At 30.0% G+C, this 25,179-nt stretch overlaps 1 protein-coding gene across 1 annotated transcript in view; it reads right to left on the bottom strand.

Moving 5' to 3' along the window:
* Positions 1 to 1,400: 1,400 nt before the first annotated feature.
* The window catches only part of LOC129223279 (X-ray repair cross-complementing protein 5-like), a 48,045-nt gene continuing 24,266 nt past the window's right edge, over positions 1,401 to 25,179 (bottom strand). The window contains exons 11-16 of the mRNA XM_054857845.1: positions 22,591 to 22,687; positions 10,500 to 10,572; positions 9,115 to 9,230; positions 2,842 to 2,935; positions 2,596 to 2,753; positions 1,401 to 1,542 (exon numbers count right to left, since the gene is read on the bottom strand). Of these exons, the coding sequence (XP_054713820.1) occupies positions 1,528 to 1,542; positions 2,596 to 2,753; positions 2,842 to 2,935; positions 9,115 to 9,230; positions 10,500 to 10,572; positions 22,591 to 22,687 (553 nt within the window). The 3' untranslated portion in view covers positions 1,401 to 1,527. The remainder of the gene's footprint in view (positions 1,543 to 2,595; positions 2,754 to 2,841; positions 2,936 to 9,114; positions 9,231 to 10,499; positions 10,573 to 22,590; positions 22,688 to 25,179) is intronic.

The following is a 25,179-nucleotide window of genomic DNA, read 5'->3' as shown; positions in this document are numbered from 1 at the left end:
GAAAATTACGGTACATAAAGCAAGAACAACATATTTTATAATAAAATTTGCATTGAAACATTATTTTTTATTTTTGATAGTAAATTTATATCTCCAAAAAAAAGGTGGAAATTTTTCACTAATTTTTTTTCACATTGGGCAAAGTGAAAAATAAAATATTTTTCACGTGAAATTTTTTTTATTTGATCAAGATATTTTTGATTAAATAAGTGAGTAAATTAAAAGAATGAATGAATGAATGAAAAGGAAATGAAACCGTAAACAAATAAATAAGTTAATAAATGAGAAAAAATAAATCAGTTATTAAAATAGTGAATGAATAATTAAACCAGTTGATTATTTTATAAAGAAATGTAAGTGAAATACAGTAGAGCACCATTTATATGTTTTTCTTTTATATGTTTTCATCAATTATACATGATTCAAATTGGTCCCTGAAGAGTTCAATACACATTAACGTATATCTATTACGTTTTTTTCATTTATATGCTCTTTTCATACAGTCCCTTCAAAAACGTATAAACGGTGCTTCACTGTAGTTAATAAATAAATACATAAGTGATTTGATAAAAGATTGAATAAGTAAATGAAACAAATTATTTCACTTTGCCCCGCATGCACTTGACTTATTATGCAAAATATTTAAAATGCAAATAAGCTTCATATTACACAAATAAATACTTCACTGAATACTAGTAGATCTTAATTAATATTTAAAATAATATTAAGAAGAACTTTATCATTTAATAATGACAAAAAAAATTCTGACTTACAGCAAAATGTTACAATATGAGTATCAATTTTTGAAAATTGCTTGTATTATCGTATTTTTTTAATTTTCAGATGTTTTTTTTTTTTTTTTTTTTTTTTTTTAACTTGAATAGCCTACTTTTGTTACTACACAGTTAAAATATTATTAGAAAGATGGCGCTAAAAGGAGAGCAAATATTTCCCCATTTCACTTTGTTTCACATTCCTTTACTTACAAATGCGAAACTGGTTAGATATTACATAAGTAAGTATTGATAACATACTGTAATATATTATAAGGTACATCAAGCTTTAAAAACAAGGCGTAAAATAACTATCACTTTAGCAGAAAAAAACAATGATTAGCTTTTTATTTACATTATCACATTTAAGTCTATATTCACAATTATATTTTTAAATAATAATAATAATAATAATAATGTTGAATGCTCTATGTTTATTAAATAACATCGTCGGAATATTGCAGTTGCAGAGAACATCAAGCAGAAAAAAAAAGAAACTCATAGTGACAACCAATGAAGTGTGAAATATAAGAAGAGAGTGAGTATTACTTAAAAATAAGAACTCAGTAATAACATGAAGTAAATATTATGGTTTTTTTTTATTATAAAAAATAATTATCACAGAGTAAACCAATTTATTTACAAAACTTCCACTCGATCATAACTACAGAAAATATGTTACAAAAATATGAATTGAAAGTGCATTCAATTTAATTATTTGATTTTCCAAGCTTCTCAGTAACAACAGGTAGCATCACATTTCATCCAACTAAAACAGAAAATGGATTATCAGAATGGCTTACATATTTTAGACAGGGGGAAAAAATAATGTGTTGTTGACAAATTAAAAGCTTTTGCATTCAAGGATTGCAAACAGGTTTTGAGTTTTTTTTTTTTGTTTTCAATTTCTAAGATGAAAAAAAAAAGGAAATTAAATTAGCTATGTAATAAGATTATTCACAATCATAATGGTACCAAAAGCAAGGGTTACTGTATCACTTTTTTTTATTTACACTGAATAAAAACAGACACATTTTATATTATCAGTAGTTATACTCTTCGGTTGTGTTATAACTTTTTGTATAATAAATGGTAAGTTTTACTTCTTTAATAATTTTTTAAACTTATTATCCAGATTATCCATATTTTCAATTATCTGACATGCAGAGGAGTGCTGATGGCCTTTGAAAATGTGAGAGAGGTGAAAAATTTGAAAACAAAGGTGACTAAAAGGTGACCAAAAAAAATAACGTAACTAAAAGGTGAGCAATCAAAAAACAGAATAGGATTAACCCTTTAAACTGACTTTTCTCAAAATAGCTTATTACTTTTTTTTTACAATTTTGAACATCAATATTATAGTTTTTTTTTTCTTTCTTTCTTTCTTTTTTTTGGCAAGCTCTGAAAATATTCAATGACATGTCCATGGGAGGTGTAAAATACAGTGTTAAATCAAGTTATTAAAAAATTATAGTAACTAATGCAATTATTATTTTTTTTAATCCAAAATAGTACAAAGTAAGAATAATTTTGAATTAAAAAATATGTTTGAAATGTTTACAGGATGCAGAAACATAGATTTCCTTTGGGGGGAGGGGGGATTTCATTGTTCTATCTCAATAGTTTAATTTTCATGAACTGAATTTGTCACACCAGAAAAAATCATAGAATCTGAAAAAGGTGCAAAATGCCACTTCTGATGGTAAGAAAACAATGAACAACCTTTGATTGCTCAATGCAGTAAACAAATAAATAAATGAAACCAATGAAAATATAATTGGAAAAAACAAAAAAATGACACAGTTTTCTAGCTGCTACTTACTAAAGCATCATAATCACTGTTATCAACAGAGGCATGATTTTCTTCACTGGTTTCCAGTTCAGTTTTAACACTAGCAGTAGCATTCAAGAAGGCATCTGCTTCAAATTTGGTTACATCACTTTTTTCCACTTCTAACTTTGATATCAACCCAATGCCTTCTGAAATAAGTAGAATCAATGTCAATTAAAAGATTATTAATAGATTCAATAAATTGAAATGAAAACACCAGAAACAGTGAATACAAACCATTTCTAATTTTCATCCATAGATCTGAATCAACTTCAAGCAGTTTACTTTGTAATGCTTTCATAAAAGAGTTATATTCTGAGGTTTGCTGAGACTAAAAAAGGTCAATTAAACTTAAGTACAGTAATTAAACCAGAAAAAAATAATTTAATATGTTTTTATAAAATTTCAAATGCTACATTTTCATTTTTTTTTAAAATGTTAGTATTCGTTGAAATTTCAATGTAACATAAATGCATAGCACTACTTAGCATACAAGTGGTTCATATTTATTTCAGAATAGAAAAAAGGCAAACAATTTTCAAGTCTAAATTTCTAAATATGGAAATATCCACCCAGATACAATTTAAAGATAAGAACAAAATACTTTTAAGCAGAGAGAAATAAAAGAAAATCTAGCAATTTTAAATCACACAAATTTGCAGAGAACTGCAGATGCTATTTTGGGGTTTTTGAAACCCGAAAACAAGTGCCCATAATTATGTGCAAAATTGTAATTTAACGTTGCTACATTTTCTTTTCCAATTTAAAGAAGTCAGTTAGTAAAAAGCATTGAACTAAAAAATAGACAGCAGTCATTAATACCATAACTTAATGTAAATTATCATAACAATTATATGGCCCATAACGAATTTAGATTATGGAAAACGGCAAATGAATAAATAAATAAAAAGTAAATAATATTTCCAACAATAGAGATACCTTGTTTAAGGTATGCTTAGGAATTGAATTATCCTAGTAGTGACTTAGTTACACGTTAAGGGGTTCTGTAGTGCATTTTTTGAGCCCTTTGTCTATTTTTTGTAATGACCCTTTTTGAGAAAGGTATCATCTTTACTAATAATAAAGCTGAAAGTCTCTCTGTTTGGATATCTGGATCTCCGTCTGTCTGTGACGCGCGTAGCACCTAGACTGTTTGGCCGATTTTTATGAAATTTGGCACAAAATTAGCTTGTAGCATAGAGGTGTGCACCTCGAAGGGATTTTTCAAAAATTCGACTTTGTTCTTTTTCTATTCCAAGCAAAATTATCATAAGATGGACGAGTAAATTACCAAGCTATCATAACATGGAACCGTAACATGGGCAAGCCAATTGGTGAGAAATTCACCATCCATTATTTGTAAATACACAGGCAAACCAAAAGACCTTTTAATTTTGTACTACGGGCAAAGCCGTCCAGGTACCACTAGTTTATAAATATTCATTGTTTCTACTATTCTCAAGTTATGAAAAACCTAACATAGCAGTCATATAAAAAGACTTAAAGCTGGTTTACAGACATTGTAGTGGCTTTGATAAAAATCACAAAGTGGTATTACAAAAATCAAAACACTTTTATTACTCTTAAATGTGTGTAGTGTAGGGTGTTAATTATAATATTGGACTTAGTACTATCTCTAATTATTACCAAGTAAATGTCTTAATAGAGCTATTTAATCAATTTAATAATATTTATCAGAAAAACAGGTGTTGGAAATACTACACCTTAAGTTATGTAATTAAAGAGAAAAATGGTGATCAGCATTCTTCCGCAAAACTAATCAGCAAAATAAAATTACCCTTTTCACATAATCTAATTATCTCAAGAAAAAAACTTAATGAAATAGAGAATACATCATTAAAAAAATCTGAAAATCCTTTGTAGCTGTGGATTTTCTTAAAAAAACATTAATTATCAATAAATTAATAATAGCTTAAATTTGGTAAAAAATATTAATGAATTTTTAAAATAACAAATAAGTTGATTTAGAGTAGCATATATTGAAATAACTTTCGACTTTCAAAACTTGAAACATTTTAGGATGCAAAAGGATTGAAATCTCAAACACAGATACAATTTTTTGCCAAAACATATATTGGCAATATTTCTAGACTTAGAAGAAATCCCTTTTTTGGCAAAGGAAATTACTTTTGGTACAGATTTAGCACTACTGCATGGAGAAAAAAATCCAATAAAACCAGTATATTTTTAACAAAATTAGGAACATCAGGACAAAACACTAAATATCAAGACAAATATTCTTTTATCAGAATTGTCAGGACAACTACAAGCTCCAGGTTTATTCTTGCAAAAGGGCAATTTTTGCAGTCATACCCAAAGACAATCACTTTAAAAGAACTTTGTCAAAGACACTAAAAACATTTTTCTATTTAAAACAATTTGAATTACAAAAAAAAGCATTTTGTTTAATTTCAGATTATGTAAACTGCAGATTAAATTCAAACAGAAACACTAATTTTTATGCACAACCAAATATTAAAAAAAGAATATAAATAAAAACGCCAAAAAAAAAAAAAAAAATGTTGCACTTGCATAAATTTATTTCAAAAATTTGAGAAAACCACATGAAGAGAGAGAGCTTCTCTCTTCTTTCACAATCATTTCAGTGAGTTGTTACTCTGTTTTTCAAGCAAACATTAAGTTCGAAGGTCTCCAGCAGTTCACCTTTTAAGTTTAGGGTCATTCCATGTCAAATCAACCAGGATTTTCAAAAATGACACCTACCATCGCCAATTTTATTCAAATTTGGTGTACATGAAGACTTTTTGATATTGATTATCTTTACTAATAATAAAGTTGAAAGTCTGTCTGTCTGGATGTCCGCAGGATGTCTAGATCTCTGTGACGTGCATAGCGCCTAGACCGTTCGGCCGATTTTCATGAAATTTGGCACAAAGTTAGTTAGTAGCATGGGGGTGTGCACCTGGAAGCCATTTTTTGAAAATTCGATGTGGTTCTTTTTCTATTCCAATTTTAAGAACAAAACTATCATAAGATGGACGAGTAAATTACGAAATTATCATAACGTGGAACCGTAACATGGGTACAAGCTAATTGGCAAGAAAATTCACCAAACGTTATTTGTAAATATACAGGCAAACCAAAAGACCTTTTAATTTTTCTATTACGGGCAAAGTCGTGCGAGTACCACTAGTTAAATTATAAAGGGGTTGAAAAGTTATGAACCTTTAAATATGTGCCAAAATTATTTTTCTGCTGACATTTTGAATGACACAAAGAGATATACAAATGGCTGTAACTCCATAAAAAAAATTTGCAGAACTTTAATTTTTTAAAAATTCCAAGAAAGATCTAAGCTTGCATTTAAACTGAGTTTAACTTGTATAACCTCCTACATTTTTTCCTGTAACAGGGTGGCGACAGGAACTGTGAAAAAAAGTTTTCACAGTTTCTGTCGCCTGACTTTTCCCTGATTAAGTTCACCAAATTTCCCTGATTTATGTTACCAATGATAATGGTTTTCTTTCTTTGCTCTACTTGAAATCCATTGTATGTTTGTATAAAATGCAGTATTTTAAACGTTTTAAGTTGTGTAAAGTTGTTGAACTAAAGATATATTTTTAAAAAATGCTACTTCTTTACTAATAATAAAGCAGTAAGTCTCTCTGTCCGGAGGATGTCTGTAGGATGTCTGTAGGATGTCTGTAGGATGTCCGTAGGATGTCTGTGACGCGCATAGCGCTTAAACCGTTCGGCCGATTTTCATGAAATTTGGCACAAAGTTAGTATGTAGCATGGGGGTGTGCACCTCGAAGCGATTTTTCGAAAATTCGATGTGGTTCTTTTTTTATTCAAATTTTAAGAAAAAAAAACTATCATAAATTACGAAATTATCATAACGTGGTATCATAACATGGGCACAAGCCAATTGGCGAGATACGAAATTATCATAACGTGGAACTGTAACGTCGGTACAAGCCAATTGGCGAGAAAATTCACCATACATTATTTGTAAATATACAGGCGAACCAAAAGACCTTTTTATTTTTCTATTACGGGCGAAGCCGTGCGGGTGCCATCATCATAATGTGGAACCGTAACATGGGCACGAGACAATTGGCGAGATACGAAATTATCATAGCGTGGAACCGTAACGTCGGTACAAGCCAATTGGCGAGAAAATTCACCATACATTATTTGTAAATATACAAGCGAACCAAAAGACCTTTAATTTTTCTATTACGGGCATAGCTGTGCCACTAGTTTTTTAATAAAATGGTTAATGGATTTTTTTCTTTCCAAAAAAAAAAAAATTGTCTTTTTTTTTCCCTTCCTACAAAACAGTATATTAAATTCTTATACATGGAAAGATTATAGATATTTAAAAAAAAAAAAACTTTACTTCCAGAAACCACTTAGCATAAGAATTTTAAGAAACTATTAAAATTACTCCTAAAAACATATGTGTATTTATGATAGAACTAAAAAGTAATTGAAATTATTTTGAACTAAGTTTTCAAACAGTATTAATAATTGTTGCAAGAATAACAAGTATTAGTGAAAGAATAGAAGTAATGTAGTTATTCTTATATAACTAATTGATATATTTATGCAAAACAGATGAAATCTTTTGACATCCATTCATAGGGAGCTTTTCTCTAATCAAGAAAATAGGTTTTAATGAATGAATACAGCATTTTAACAATAAAAAAATTAAGATATTTACTTAAGTACACATGTTAACTCTATTTCAAATGATTTCAGTATATAACAAAAAAAAAATCTTAGATTGCTTTTGTAACAAACAACTTTGAAATGCAAGGGGAAAAAAAGGAAAAAAGAAAAAGCAATTAGTTATTTCAAAATATATAAAAGAAGAATACAACTTGGTTATAAAATTAAAGAATCACTTCAGTCTGAAGAAAAGAAAACCTTTATAATCTGCGGTGACAACAAATAGTATAACGGCAAAAAACACAAAGTTTTTTTTATTGAAAGTTCAATTTTAGCAATTAAATTAAAAACCCGAAGAAGTAATAACTTTTTAGTTTTTATAGTATTAATTCAAAAACCAAAAAGATTTCTTCTTTAAATCGTGATTACAGAACTTAACTACTTTGAGATAATGGAATAAAGGCAAAGGAGCTAAGACATTAATGAAGGCTTCCTCTTTGTCTGTATGGTTGCTTATTTTACGTAGCATTGAAAGCGTAAAAGGAAATTTCAAGCTAGGTAAAATTAACAACCAAACAGACACAGAAGCAATCTTAGGAAGTTCATCCTGTGGTTAATAAGTAAGATTCAATACTTTGACATTGAGGGAAAAAGATGCACAAATATGCAGCAGTATATAATCGCACCTCATTAATTTTACTTTTTTTAAACAGATAATTGGCGGAAAATGCATAGGGAATTAGAGTACTTAATTTTGTAAAGCAAATAAAAAATTTTTTTTCCTCATAAAATCCATTTTCCCTGATTTTTTGTTTTTTTTTTCAAAATTCCCTGATATTTCCCTGATTTTTCCGATTAATAAAGTTTCCTGACTTTTCCCTGATCTCCCTGACCTGTCGCCACCCTGTGTAAGGGTTTGCTTTCAATTTTTTGACTTAAAAACGGAGTAACTTCAACAGAAATTTACTCACTATAGATCCCTTTAAATTTTAACTAAATTTTATACATAGGTACCTCTAAGTGTGGTAAAACACCTGGTAAAAAATCTTATCGTTATTTTTACGGAATTTATACAATACAAATTAAAAATCATAGTTATATATATTTAATTAAAATATGTGTTACTTTCAGAAATTATTTCGAAGGATTTGGTTCATAGACTTATTAGATGTCACAAAATTTACAATGCAATACAATGTTAATTATGATTAGTGTTAACCTATCAAGTTTTCTAAACAAAACGTGTAAAGATCTGTGTACTACCTGTTGGCAATGTGCCCTCACGAATTAATTCCCGAGAGGGAAAAGCATGCACATTGGTTACAGCAAAAATTTTCAAATACAAACTTTATTATTAGCACATGCTAGTGTCAAACTTTCACGAGTTTATCTTTAAAGAAAAGTGAAGTATAATATTAAAGTAGATTCAATAGTTCTTTTTTATTTACAACATCAATTTTACATCATTAATTTTTGTAAATCTTGTCTATGTATCTCTTATACATCTACATCCCTAATCAGAGTTAAATACATAGAAGTAACTATTCAAAGGGACTGGGACAAGAACAATGCCCTTTAAATACAGATGTCCATTAAAACAGTTACTACTGAGGATCTTATACAATACATGATAAAAGTAATAAGTCAAAAAAAAAAAATAAATAAATAAATAAATAAATAAATAAATAAATAAATAAATAAAATAAATAAATAAACATCTGAAATGTGTATATTTTTAAAAATGAATATGTTTTTAAAAGGATATTTATGTTTTAGAACAAAGCCTGATGACAACGAAAAAAAAAAAAAAACAGAAATTTTTAAATTGTGAAAATACATTTATAATTAGCTCACCTTGAGGCAAGATGCCCTTAGCTCTTTACAAACTCCAAGGATTTTTGAATGATATAACTTAACATTCTTTTCATCTTCCAGGTAAGTCCATACAACTTCAATGATTTGTGAAACAGCTAAAAATTTAAAGACCATTATTACTTCCAAAAAAAAAAAAAAAAAACATTGACCAAAACTTCAGTTTGGTTACCTCAATAAAACACTGTTTTTTTGCTGAAAATAAAAAGATGCAAACAATGTTAATGAAATACAAGAAATGCAAATTTTGCATGCATGTGGTTACAAAGCAGGGTTACAAAGAATTGTTATATCCATGTAGAAGAACATCCAAATACAGCTTTTGTCAGATGTTTGTTCATCCACTAGTTTACAGCTTCAACATTGAAAGAGGTTCTCCTTATAACCCTCATGTATGAGATACACACAAAACACATGTATGCGATTATTTGTATTTTTCATATTTCATTAACATTGTTTTCACATTTTTATTCTAATGTTTGAAGATAAAAATTGAATGATAAAATAATTTTGTTATTACAGATTCGTACAGATGAAAATGTTACATTAATGAACTAAAACACAATCTGGTGGGAAATTTTACAGATTTTTTTTGTTCAAGCCTGATAGTTGAAAAGGGTCACTTGATATAACTTTTATTTTTAAGGTAGACTGTGCAAAGTCGGGCAACACAGCTACTTTAAAATAAAATATAGAAACCTTGTTTTAACTCAATTCAAAAAAGTATTTAAACAAATTAAAAATATGTAAAAGTCATAAAACATTAGTAAATTATAACAATGACATGAAAATTTCCGTTTCTGTAAGAACAACCCAATAACTATTCCTTAAAGGGGTATTCCAGTCTAGAAATTCAAAAAAAAAATAGAATTTTTTTTTCTCTTCATGTTGTCAAATTTTAGATCTTTAAGAATAAATCTATAAGGATTTATGGAAATTCAAATTATTTTTGGAGTTATAATTAATTTTGTTACGATAAATTCTTTCTTCTCAATGTATACCTGACAAACGACTATCAAACCATCTGGATGTGGGTTCTCCCTGTATACTGTGCATTTTTTCAGAGTTAAATTCAAATTTTAAACATAACACAGATTTTAAAAAGTCAAAAAATAAGTAATTTGTATCTAGATAAACAAAGGAAAAGCCAGTAAACGAGATCAACAGCATATCAAAAGCTCCAAAGTATGAGCTTCTGGAGTTATTTTAAATATTAGAAATACCAAAATGTCATGATATTTTCAAAATAAATATCTGATACATACCATGATATATATTGATAGATATATATCAGCGAACTCTGTCTACAACATATATATATATATTAAATAGAGCATTGAAAAAGAGCAATAATAGGCACAGCTTACCCTGAGCAAAAAACATTGGATCACCATTTTTTGTCATTTCTTGAAAGTCTCTAACAGGATTGACAGTTCCTATCTATATGAATAAATAAAAATGTTTATATTAGGTTTGGTGACTTTTTGACAACATAGTTTTATTTGATTTTAACCATGATATAAAAAACATATTTTTCACATAATTTTATACAACAACTGTCAAAAGTTTAAAATTCTGTACCAAAGCTTTAAAACTTTTTTTAAACAAAAACTTTACAATTAATTTTTTACACTTTTTAATTTTAGACACTTGAATAAGTTTTAAAACAATAAAAAAAAACATATCCAATCCAAATCCGAAAACATAGTTTTTGTTCAACAAGATCCTTTGAAATAGAAAATTGTTAAATGCTGCATAAATAATTTAAAATGAAAAACTTAAATAAAATGCAGTATTAAAACAATGAAACTAAATACTTGAAATATCAAAAAAATAAAATACATTTATTGTCATTCAAGATGTGAAATTGCAATTAATAAAATATTTCAGTTTTATTCGTTTTCAGGTCCGGATATATAAATTTTGGGTCCTTTTGCAACAAAATCTGCGGGGTCACTCCCTAGAGGTCAGCAGTATATATTTGCAACGTTAATAAGTCTTAGTGCTAGTTTTATTTTTTTCAATTTTCTTTTTATTCCTTGGGCCATTGTGCTTAAGGTAGGCAAACACCCTAAATATTTCTTTCTTTAATATCCAAAGCACCTTTTTAAAACTTATTAGGATTATTAAATATGATATAAACACATTTTAACTACTTATTTGGTGGGAAAAAATTTTGATAGGTTTTTTCTAATAAAAAAGGCATTTTTTTGTAAAAAGCTACTATTTCCTTTATACTTCCTGTGCATTCACTTTTTCATAATTTTTAAAACTTTTTGTGTCTATTTCTTCGTTAGATACAAGAGATGATCCTCCAATTTGGAAATAATTAAAAACAGGGTTTTATGGGTAAATGTTTGAAAATTCCCCCACAAAAAAACTTGTTTTTTGCTCCCTAAGTTTAATTGATCATAATTTCAAAATCATATATTGCATGTACATTAATTTTTTGAGGTTTATCACAGTAATATATTCAATTACAGTAGAGTCTCGAAAACCCGATTCTCAAAAGTCAGAGGTTCCGTTTAATTCGAGGTGCTTTATTCATATCTTAATTCTAACAACTAAAAATTATTTACATCAAAATAAAAGTATAATTTCTTTATCTACATTCAATAAAATATATTAAAAAGGTATTGAGATGCCGGTGTCAAAATTTGACAGGTGGCATAATATATCCATTGACTACTAGAGATAGAGATTAATTGCTAATAATTTAATACAAAAAATAACTTAAAATTAGCATTGTTTTGCAACAAGAAACGAATAAATAGCCTTTTTGAAATATCCGATAGCAATCCAATCCACATGTGAAGTGACTCTCTTGAATGTGACTTGACATCGTACGAGTGGTCGATGTGAAATTTTAACCCTCCATGCCTAATTGTTTTTGAGTTATGGGAAATACTTTACTTACATAAGCACACACAAACTGCTGTGTGGGCAATACTCATAAAAATGGGATTAGAGACAATTAAAATGCATTTTTAGGCTGCCTTCAAGTTTGCACTCTAACAGATGTATACACATCATGAAATTAAAACTAATAAAAATTCGTTTAAAGGTAAATAATAGTTAAATTTTTGTTGAAACTTAAGTGATAATTTTCGTGCAGAAAATGCATCCTTTCCACTTTACAAGAAAGTGAAAGGTGCTGTACTTTATGCCATTAGAATAGTGTAAAATTTAAATTGCTGAGAATTTTCTGGATAATACGAGTTTTCAGCAATCTGAGGTAGCAACGAGCCCTAATTAACTCGGATTTTCGAGACTCTACTGTACCATGTTTGCAAAGTTTCAAATCTTTAGAGTTAATACTTTTTTTGCTAGAGCTGTTGGCTTAAATAAAACTGATAACTTGGTTATGAGAAAATTGAGGAAGAAAAAGCAAACTTCTGTTATAAACAGTGCATTTGAGTTTAGTAAATTTCTTCTAGTTTTCTTAATAACTCACTGATTTAAAAAAAAAATTGCGTATTTAGAAAGCAGAGAACTGGGGTTCTCTAAATTTCTCAAAATCTCAAAATAAAGTTTTTTCGAAAATTAGGGTGGTTTGCCTACTTTAAGGACGTGGGCTCTCCCAAAATGTGGTGGTCTGTGGGTACACAAATCTGGGCCTGTTCATTTTCATACCGCTACTTTTAGCCTCATTTTTATTTTCCCTCCAAAGGATGCAATCAAAAATACTAGCTTTGAAACTTTTTATAACCCAAGTCTATTTTTTAGTTTAGAATATAGTTAACCCTCCTTTATCGTGGTTAATTAGTTCCAGGCTTCACCGTGATAACTGATTTTCCGCGAAGTAGGATTCTGTATTTTTAAACTGAATATTTTTCTAATTAGAAGGCATAAAACTTACTGACGACAATTGAAATAGGTTTTTAAACCAAGGTTGTTTGGTTTAAACCACGTTGGTTTAAACCATGGTTTAATTTAAACCAATTGGTTTTTTTTTAAAAAAAAAGCCAAAAAAAAATCCATTTTACAGGTTTACATTGATTTTCCCCAGACATATTGAAAAATGTAAAATTCCATTTATGCTAAGTTCCTAGCTAAGTTGCAGAGATAAATACTAAAAATTAAGATTTGTTCTGCAGGTGAACACAAATAATATTTTTTGAATCAAATTTTAAAAAAAAGTTTCTACTTCACGGATATAACGTTTTTGGCAAAAAATTTTTCTTGCAATAGAATTTGCTACACATTTATTTGTTCTAAAGAGTTTGCATTTAATATTTTTTAAACTTCAATGCTGGATGCAACATGTATGCCAGTAAATAAGCTGTAATTTAAGCCATGTTACACCAATTTTTGTATTTTTGATTTGGTTTTTTGTTTTAGCGATAGTCGATATCTTTTCCAAGTCTTTCCAAAATAAGAACGGAGTCGAATATAGAGCAGCACTTTTTTTTAAAACTTTGTCAGTACAGCAGCAATCGATTTTTTGACTGTTCAATCATGTACTGTTGTACATTTTGCTTTACTTCAATATTTGCGACATTGTGTATATAAAAATCAGCATTATGTAAGATTAGAAAGAAAAAATATGAAAATTGTTCTTTTGAAAAGATTATGCTTAAAAATATAACTTTAACCTTTATTCAATAATTTTCATATTATGTTGGTTTTATAAAGTTTTTTTCTTGGATCTTCATTATATTTTATCTTAACCCGCATCACAACCCTTCTTGAAGTATTTCGTATCATAAAGGGTCTATATATACATGCATACTAATATGTTAATCAAGTCAAACATTTCAATCAATATTTCCCCGCAGAAAGCTAATTTAATTATTTAATTTAGTTACAAGTTTTGTTCTTATCTCTTTAATTAATCAAGAAATTAGGTATAATGTGACAATTGAATAATTGTTAATTACATAGAACCTTAATTATCTTCCGAAAATTAATTGTTTTTCTCGCAAATAGTATTTAACACTAGAAAGACGGCGTTTTGAGTATACCTAGAAAGACTAGCAGCGGTCACTTTGACCGTCATACTGAAAAGATTAGAAATTTCCTCCTTTCGGGATTTTTAACCATAGAAAAGATTTGTTTTAATATGTCAGAATTTGATTTAACAATTTAATCGTAATATAGTCTGCAAATAAGTCTCAGATAGCTTTTTTTTTAATTTTATGTTCGATCAAGTCAAATACATGCTTTACACAATTGGCATTGAGAAAGAGCAAATTTGAGCAAAAAAGAGGAAATTTTCTTAGCATGTAATAACTAACAAGTACTATAATCAACCATGCATAAGTTTGGTGTAAAAAATATCTAAATAACGCAAGATACCGTACATTACTATCTTTTACAGTATTTCGAAATACTTATGTTATCAGGTCAGCTGTATATTAGCCATTAACAGTTTTTTTTTTTTTTTTGGCAATCAGAACAAATGCTCGTAGATTTATTTCCGCATAGTTTAATTTCACACAATTTTAATCTTTTTCCTGAGGTCGATACTTATTTACATGCAGCGAAATTGATCAGTGGAGGTGACTTGGAGGAAATTAGAGAAATATTTGATTTTTATGTTTTTGAAATTTTCCCCTTTTTTTCGGCGTCGGGCCCTTTTTCCCTTTTCTTTCACTGCTTTTTATATATTGATCATCAGTTTGTATTAGTGAGGTTTCTTTGGATTCTAATTCAGAAGAACAATCCTTTTCTGCAAATCTAGGCCCCGGAAAATATTTGTAATAATCTCATGAAAGCAAACTATTATCATCGCTAGGAATATATTTCTCTTCAGATAAGTCAGACTGTTCATTCGAACCATAATCTGTTTTAGATAAATCTGCAACAGTTTCAGAAATTAATGCTCCTAAAAGCTTTGCTTGTCAATGGTTCTTCTCGACATCATGAAGATAATTATGTGACTGAGCACTTCATTATCATCAAAGAAAATAAACGTCAATGCTTCAAGCAAAGCACATGCTTTGGTGCACAAAAGAATTCCAGCAAACATTTTTGGAATTTACCAGTTTATATTTACTTCTTTTTAGACTCAAAGTAATTTCACGTGTTCAATCACATGCTTTTCAAATTTACCTTTCTCAACTTTGCCTAATGTGCAGATAGCAGAAAACTGAAACCATGCAACCAGCAGATGTTTCGCATTTTCGTAACAATTCAAAGAATCAAACCTGACCAGCAGGTACTACTCAAGCTCAAAAGAAGATTACTCACCCTGACAACTAACAATAGTCCATAGTACACATAACTGATAAGAGAAGAAAACGGATGCATAAAGAAAGGTTCACTTAGCGGTCAAAATGACCGTAGTCAGTCTTTCTAGGTATAAACATTTATAGCAACTATAATAATAATCCTAAAGAAAAAAAAATTACTGTTGTAAGATCTTAATAAATAGTTAGGAAAAGTCAATGAAGGAAAAAGAGTTTGAAAATTAAACGCAGCAAATATGAGCATTTGAAAATCGTTTGCGGTCAAAATGACCGCTTCCGTCTTTCTAGTGTTAAACCAAAAAAAAACCCGGTTTAAACCAAAAACCCTTGTTTAAACCAAAAAAACCGTTTTTTTTTTTTGTTTTGTTTTTTTTGAAAAAAAAAAAAAAACTTTTTTTTACCAACCCTGTTTTAAACATAGTTAGAGCCCCCTAGACATGAAACAGCACCCTTATCCAACATTACATTTGTATTACTTAATATATTGCACAAAATATGAGAAAACGAGATATATTAGACGGAATCGATATCACATTAATTATATTGGGAAATAGACACACACACACATATGCAGTTCTTACACACTACTACTAACCTATGAAAATAGCTCAACTTCAACTTGTTCAATGATGAATTAATTTCCAATTAGGGACCGTATGTGCCCCTTTTCTTCCTCTACATTTATCCTCATCATAGGTATTACGCACACAGCTTAAAAAGCTAGTAGTACGTTGTTGAACACCATTAAGAGATGCATTTATCACCTAGTAATAATACAGTGATTTATACTTTACAGTTAGCATTTAAGGTTAAATTGAGATAAACTTTCTTTGGCGATTTTAAACCTCCACTCCCTCTGTTGGGCTAAATGCCTTTATTTTTGGTTCTTGAAGGATTTCACCAATGTTGTTTAAAAAAAAAAAAAAAAAAAACATTTTGTGACTTACCTTTTGCCATTCCGGGAGAAAAACCTTGCGCGGGGAATCCCATCCACCTGCCACCGACACTCAAATGTCCGAGTTTGAATCGGAAGTGTTCGGAAAAACATGTGGCACGCTATGATTGGTTGCCGTCATTCGGCAGACGTCGGTAAACTTCCGAAAGAGCACGTGTCGATGACGTGATGAAGCCATGTTGAGGTGTTAAGTGCTGAATGCCAAATTAAATAAGAATTGTGCAACCTGCAAGCTGTGTGATTACCGAGTTGTGTTGTTCTGGCAATATGCAAATCATGTAACGTCACATTGTTTCGGGAAAGGCCGAATCTGGCTATAAATACGCAGACCGGCCGTAGCTCGATCGCTACTTTTCTTCTACTCGTCTTGTGTTGTTTGTGTTTTGTGAACGTGTTCGTCAAATGTCATCATAAATTTTCGCTACTGGCCTCTCAGGTGAGGTCTGGTCTTTCCTGAAAAAGCACTGCTGATGTCTTAAGTTTGGAAAGCGCGTGTGGTGATGACGTCTATCAAAGTGAAAAGTTATGATTTTCCCTGATGTGGGTCATTTGTTCTCCGGTGAAAGAAGATCGTGTCCATCTTTGGTATGTCTTTTCCCTGATGTGGTGAACTGTTGCTCACGCGGTACGAACTGACCAGCCTGCAATTCTGGTGGAAATTGCTATGACGTCCATCGACCGGTGAGGTGTCACCATGGAACATCAACAGGACTTTTGATCCATGCATGGACTTATTGTAAGATCTCTTTTTTTAAATTTTTCTTCGGGGAACAAATCATTGTGTTGTAATCATTTTTCAATATGTGTCAAATAAATGTTTTTCAGTGTAAAGAATGATTCATGTTTTATTTTCTTCGGGCAGACCACTACCTCAAATTTTTAGTTGGAAATGAGTTGCCTAATTTTCAGCTTAGCTGTAGGCCATTAACCTCAAATTATATCCAACACCCTCAACTAGTACAACTACAGTCCCTAAGTAAGAAGAGCTTACCTTACTTAAAAGCCATAATTTGCAATTCTCGTAAGAAAATTTTTACACAAGAACATAAAAAAGGCTCATTGCTATAATTGAAAAAAAAAAAAAAAACAGAAAAAACCGCGATGTAGTGAGACCGCGAAAGTCGAAGCATGAAATAGCAAGGGGCGACTGTACATTAACAAAAAAAAAAAAAAAAAAAAGCAAAAGATCCTTTTAATTCATGCTGTAGAACAGGGGTCCCTAACCCTAGTTCTGCAAGCACAATGGTGCTCTCCGATCGTTTTATGTGTGCCCAACACTGCATGACGATGATAAAAATATTTCAGTGTAGAAAAAAAATGCAGTGTGAAAATTTTCCCATACTTAGCTATTAGCTATGCAAAAGTAGCAATGGCACCTAAAATTGATATAAGCCCAAAGCGAAATACGACCAATCTATTTTTTCCTTTTGTCGCAAATCTTAGCTAACCAAATTTCCCACATAATAGTGGTTGTGATAAGTCTGAGCTTGAGACTGTATACTTCTCGGAGAGTTCACTAAAAGGGAGAAGGTTTATTGGTTCTGAGATGATGTGGGCTGCCTTTGCAGCGGTATTCCGAAAGTATCAAAATTAAAATTCCCCCTAGTAATACCTTTCCTTTTTGGTGAGCTTTGCAAGAAAAAATACAATTTTACAAGCAGGAATAATTATATCTCCTAATTATCAAGTAATGGCCACTGAAATGCAATGATAAAAAATCGTATTGACTCTTAAGATTTAATTTTTTAGTTTAAAATAATTGTTTGCAGATTTTGTGTGCATAATTTATTAATTATTTATTTTACACAAAAATATTACCAATAACCAACAATTTTTATAGGCTTAATTATTGTATTACCCTGCATTATTCAGCATGCCTTAAAAGGCGAGGTTGACCAGCATGCCGGAAACTTCGAATTTTCTGGCATGCCAGATAATTCGAGGTTTAATTTGCAACAAAATAAAAGTCAATTTCCCCACTCAGTTCCAATTAGAAAGCAAACCACTGTAAGTAAAATAAATAAATGAATCCCGAAACCTTTCATCAAAAAAAAAAAAAAAATGTGTATTGGATATAATATGTGCTTGTTATTTATGGTAGGTAATTATTAATGGATTTAACTATATGCCAATAAAGTAATCAATTCGGAAACAAACTTGGCTACTGTGATTTGTTCATTTTTTAAAATAAATTTTCTTAGGTTTCTTTTAGAGAGGCAAGATTAACTTTTATTTATTGAATAGTATGGTAAATTCTTTAACCATAGGGGGAAAGGTAGTTTAGGGGTGGTAACGTAATGCTTATGTTTGCTTACTTAGTTTTAATTTAATTTCTATAAAACTATTCGTTATTAAACAATATTTTTCTTGTTAAAATAACAAATGACATTGTTAGTAAATATTTTTACAAAATTAAGCTTTTTTAATAGTAAAAAGATATGTATAGAACTTATATTCATTTTTAAACTGAACATCAATTTTCTTCCTAACCTCAATTTTTCCCGTATGCCGGAAAGGACCAGGCAAGTGTTATTGAAAATCTGGTGACCCCTGAATTTTGTGGCATGCCAGATAATGGGGGGTAATACGGTACATTGTCCTATTATTAAATCACTTAAAAAAAACTATACTAAGTAGCATCCGCCATCTGGCCGGTATTCTAGAATTTGCTTGGGTGAAAAAAAAGTTGGGGACCCCTGTTATAGCATGCAGAAGTACTGGGGATTAAAAGGAGCTTGCTAAAAAAAATTAAAAAAAAAAGGGATTTTTTTTTTTAATTAAGAACAGAAATGAAAATTTACATGAATAAACTTCTCTGAGGAAGAGATATTTAACTGCAACTAAGCAGCACAATACAATAAAAATATATTTAAGGTGTAACTGTGTAATAAATTTTGATAATAACCAATTATTTAACTATGAGTTACCAATTAAAGGACTTGCAATAACTTCAGTTACAAAATATATTTAAATTATAACTCAAAGAATATTTGTTATAATAATGCTTATGGTGAAACTTATGTTAAAAATCAAATATTTAATATAATGAAGCCTATTCAAGTGTTTTATGATTAGTCATTGAACATATTAGCTCTCTTCAAGCTAAAAAGTTCAAAAAATAAAATCAAATTAAGTGAATGTACAATTGCATAGCATAGATGGCAGGTGCTCCAGCAATCTTGCCTTTTTTTCTCCAGATCATTTACAGGAATGAAAACAGCACATAGTCAAAAAGAGGAAAAATTGTGCGGCTTAAAATTTGTATTTTTTTTTTTAACATTACTTGACACTATACATATATATTGATATTATGCTGTCTTTTAAATATTAATAGAATTTTTTTTTTATTATTTTTTACATGTAGAAATGCTAGCATATAAAAAAAAGCTTGCATTTATTTATGATTTTAACAAAAATTTAAATTTTTTTTATCATTTTCAATTTCCTACAGCCCACAAATTCGATGAAATTAAAACTTTATAATGTGACGTCAAATGCTATAAAACTTCCATATAATTAAACACTCAATGCAAGCTGAATGGAATCATTAGACACCATAATTACAAAATGACATTATCAGTGTTGCCAACCTTGGAGAAACAACTTGAGGAGCACCTGAGGTGATTTTGAGAAGCATTTTTGAAGTTTTGCAGAGCAGATGGGTATATTGTATAAAATCAATTTTTAAAAAAACTAAAACCAGTCTAAAACTGTTTCTGAGCTTCAATGGTCATTTTAAGCATTAGCATAAAAATAATTAATTTAAAATTAATAAAACAGCTTTAAACATTATGTCATGCTTGGAGAGTATATGCATCTTTAATTTCCTATATTTACATGCATATCATAATAAAATAGAACATTATAATTAAAATAAATTAGAATTCAGTAAAATCTTTAAGAGCCATATCTCTGGTAAGCATTAAAACTAAATCTAACAAATGATGTTGGCTTGAATGGGCGTGGCAGTCTTCAGGGGAAAAAAAAAAAATATATATATATATGTAAAAGAAGGGTTGAAAATAATATTCTACAAAAAGGTATTAATGTCTAAGCAGTAGAATGGCATAGTAGATAAAAATGAGAGAGTGTTAAAGAAGCGGATGCAATTGGATTTCAAAAGCTACATCTAACGATTGCGCACAGATCTAACGATTCACCGTCTACATACATCTAACGATTGCACCGTCACTCTCCATCATTTTCCCACCAACAGCAAGTTACTTCCTTCTTTCGACCCAAGAAAGAAAGATTGCCTTAGCAAAAATCCTGATGGGAAGGTCAGGGAAGAAGGGAGGTGAGGGAGTACTTACGAGATCGCTTGAAAGTGACTGAAATAGGCTGGCAAAACAATAAGTGTACAAGTCTTCAGCAAAAAATAAAATATAAGAAGGATTGAAAATAATAGTCTAAAAAAAGTTGTAAAGGTCTGAGTGGTATGCTGGCATAGTAGACAGAAATGAGAGAGTATAATGGAAGTGGATGCAATCAGATTTCGAAAATGCGTATAAAGCTGATGATTTCTATATCATTCTCAAGCCCTTCCCTCTCCCCACTAGGGAAACTAAGTTCCTCTCTTCTTCCTACCTTAGAAAGAACACGTGAGTCAGCAAAAATCATGGTGATGGAGGGGGGAGATTGATTGCTTGAAAGCTTGAAAACCCTTGGTCAGGAAATGGAAAAAATACAAAAAAAAAAGGAAAATTGCGAATCCGCCGATTTTTATACCTGGTACCAATGACGTAAATGATACTGTACCGTTATTGTTTAACACTGATATCTTTCTATATTGATTTCACAGCATTGTGACCCGATAGTATGTACGCAGAATTATGACGATTCCAGTTTTTTGTATCGTAAACAACATCGTATTGTCATCGTTTAGCGAACAGTTCTGATATCTCCCTATATTGTTTCCCGTAGTCTCATCGATGACGTGACCGATATATGCCGTGGTTGATAATTGGTTTTTAAAACCTAAAAACAAAAGAAATGAAAGAAAAAATGAAAAAAGTGGAAATCGCTGATCCACAGAAGATTTTCAACCCTGCATACTACAGAAATTAGTCAACATAGGTCAATTTAAAATTTTAATTTGATTAAAATTTATACTTAGTTAATTTAGAATAATACTTTGCATCAAAACAATCCATAGTTAATACAATTAGAAAAATCCCATAAAATGGTCTGCTTTAGTAAAAAAGAACCAAGTCAGATGAGTTAACCAGGGGTAGAAGTGATCGACTTGTCACATATAGGACATTTTCCACAAAAAATATAGGATAAATATAGGACACATTATATGAACAGTTTCGCTATGAAAAAAGAAATAATACATACATATTATTTATTTATTCTTATCAATGATTTTGTTTAAAAAAAACCCTCAAACAAAATTATAACTTACACCTGAAATGACTTTCCTGTAGTTGAAAGAATAATTTTTGAAAAAAGTGTACTTTGTAGACAAAAAAAAAAAAAAAAAGATTAAAGTGAAATATATTGATAATTAACACAGCAACTCATAATTTTTGCAGGGATAGAAGTGTCACAAACATAGCTTATATAAATAAATAAAAACCGTCTTTGTGTTGAGAACTACCAGGAAATACCCAATGCTTTGTAGCACAAATATACAGATATTTTGTTCCATAAAATTCCACAAAAAGAAAAGATTGCAAAAGACTATTAGAACATTCCGATCAGAAAATGCACTGAACACAAAAATATACCGCCGAAAACAAAAACCGAAAAAAAACCACGCTGGAAAACAAAACAAACTGCTGTTGCCAAACGCAAAATTCTAAAACTAACTTCAGAATTCGTTCTCGAAACTCCACCCACTACAGTGACGTCATATTGCTGTAGCCAATGAGGGAAGATGCCTGTTGCAGGATTTAGTAAGTTGTGTTTTTTAATTTTAAATTCGTTTGCACACGTACTTTCGACGAAAAATCCGAAGTCCGATAGTTTATTTACTGTTGTTTTAAAGAAATAAATTGGATAAAAAAGCAGGAATATAGGAAATATAGGACATTTTCCAAAAATATAGGAAATATAGGACGATTTTCATACTTTTTTTGAAAATATAAGAAATATAGGATATATAGGACCACTTCGACCCCTGGTTAACGAACCAAGGAGTTTCCTGTTAGTAATTGTAAATCAAAAGCAGCGGATTACTGAAAGAACTTAACTTTACAATAGAATGCAAATGGCTGAAGTTGTAGATATATAATAGTGCAGTTAATAATAGTGTAGTTTATGTTAACCTAGCATTAATGTTAAAAATTATATTTTTAAAATGCTTACTTTTGTGATCTGATCAATAACATCATCAATAATGCTAAGCTTGCTGTCAATACCACTATCTTCTGACAGTTTCCTTTTACGAGTATTTTCAGAATTTCTGAAAAGATATATTTCAATCATTTTAGTTCCAATTATGTTAAGCTTTCCTATTAGTAAGCGAAAATAAAATAGAGATAAGTAACTTTAAGTCATGCTGCAAAAAAGAAATATATATATTTCTCTCAAACAGAGTTTATTTTCCAAAAACTACTTAACTAGTGGTTGTCTTAAATATTTTTTTAGATGTAATTTAATTTTGAATTATAATCTAATTTTTATATTTGGTACTGCAATGTCAGCCAGATTTTCAACAAATAAAACACAAATTACATTATATGGTCCCCCGCACATACCACTAAATGTGGCTCACTTCGTTGGATAGGGTCCTGAAGATAGTTTTTTTTTTTTAAATCCAGATCAGAGCCAAGCAATCCCAGGTGCATCACCACTAGAAATATGGATTTGGAATGGGAACTTGAAGAACTGTGATCACAAATATATTTAACATGTCCCAGTCATCATTAACAAACACAGAGGAACTTGGATGAGCTGACTTTGAACCTCAAACCCTCCCGTTAAGAGTCTGATGCCTTACCAATTGACCCACCATGGACCAAATCAAGATACAGCAACACAATTACTGATGAAGATAGTTTTGAACTTATCCTGAAATTTTTAAGTTTAAATGAAAACTAACTCTACTTAAAATGTATTTGATCAGACACAGCAGTATTTTCCTTAAAAGACAAAAAGGAACACAATTTACTTCTAAAATAAATACTAATTTTAAACATTAAAAAGTAAATTAAACCAGGTAAGTATTAAGGAAAAAGAATAATTTATCCAGAAATTTGTAATTGAAGTTTCTTTCGAAAAAGAACTTGTTTTATTTTATAATGTTCTTACATCCAAACTTTGAAAAAGTTGTTTTGGAACAACAAAACTAAGATGGCTTAAACTAATATTTAAAAAAAGCACTCCTTTTCAAAATAAAGCCAATAATGGTGAAAATTTACTTTTCATTACAAAATATTTTTGAAAACATTAAAAAATATTTTAAATCTAATGAGCATTCAGAAAAAAGAAATTATTTAATTTCTAGACGAATTTAATTGAACTTTCTTTTACAAACAAGTTTGTATTTATATTTTATAATACCATTACACCCAAACTCATTTTCTGGAACAACAAATCCAATAACTACTATTGTACATACTATACAATCTACTACTATTACTCACATTCATTATATTGAAATAGGAAGTTTTACAACGTTAACCTGCCTCCAAAGCAAACAACAAAGCTAATGAACAGCAGCAAAAGATACTGCCAACAAGCTAGCAACGTTTCTAAATCTTCATTCAGTCACGGAGACCATTGAGCTAAAAAGAGGGATGAAATAGGGTCAGGTGGGGTAAAATGGGTAGTGGGGTAAAATAGGTAGTCAAAATATATGGTTTTAGAAACAAATTATTTTAAATTAAATTTGCATTTTTTTGAGTGAGACATTATACTTGGCTGTTCTGAATTCTGTTTCACAAAATATATTTTTCCAATAGATTATTTTTAGTGAGAGGTAACACTTTAAATTGAAGTAGGTAAATTCAAGCCGCATGTTATCTGCTTAAACTTCTATCTCCAGCTCCTGATTTTTGAGAAATTTTTATTACTGTATCATAATATGTTTAGTTGGACATTTTTGTTGCTGCTTCAACTTACAGGGAAGAAAAAAAAGATTTTTTTCTATTTTTAATCTCATATTTTGAAAATGGGGTAAAATGGGTATATGGTTAGGCTTATCATTCCAGCAAGTTGTTTTAAAAGATACAACAGTATATTTTCCTTTAAATGAATATTAAATCATTTGTGGTTAATTTAAAATGATTGAAACATAAAAGTATGCAATGCCATGACTTTATGAAATAACCTTTGCTCCATCATAACAAATAATAAGAAGTATACTTATTCTAGAATTTTTGTGCACTCACGCACAAAATAACACTTTCCTCAGAATATGCTGGGCCCAGCCTGTTGCTGGTCGTCACATTTGTATTTGATTGCAATCAGATGCTACCAATTTCTCTAATGTACCTGTAAATTCTCAGAACACATTCTAGTTTCAATCCGAAAATTATACGTCACAAAGCACGATTTCGTCACCTTATAAAGATTTGAAAAGTGCAATATTATCTGCAATTTCAACAAGAGCTTCAGATATGACAACTACCTGCATGGGTTATTTAAAACAACTTAAATGTATACTTAAAATACACCGCCAGCTCAGTTATTCCATCCGAGGACTGCAGTTTCTTGCTTTTTAGCACTCATCAGCCCGGAATAGGAATCACATGAGCTGGAGGCGAAAAATCTCTTAAGGGAGCCAAGAGAGCCAAACAAACTGGTAGCTAAAACAGAATTAGCCAACCAGATGAGCGACCGCAGCAATGGTGCGGTTCAACTCAAAGATTGATGGCAAAGCTAAGGTATTTTCGCCGCCCCAAAGATTGATGGCAAAGCTAAGATAGGGCCGCCCTGGCTTTAAGGCGGTAA

Source organism: Uloborus diversus, chromosome 5, assembly GCF_026930045.1.
Source record: "Uloborus diversus isolate 005 chromosome 5, Udiv.v.3.1, whole genome shotgun sequence".
Taxonomy (NCBI): domain Eukaryota; kingdom Metazoa; phylum Arthropoda; class Arachnida; order Araneae; family Uloboridae; genus Uloborus; species Uloborus diversus.
Note: the sequence above shows the minus strand (reverse complement) of the source record. Positions and strands in the feature narration are given on the sequence as shown.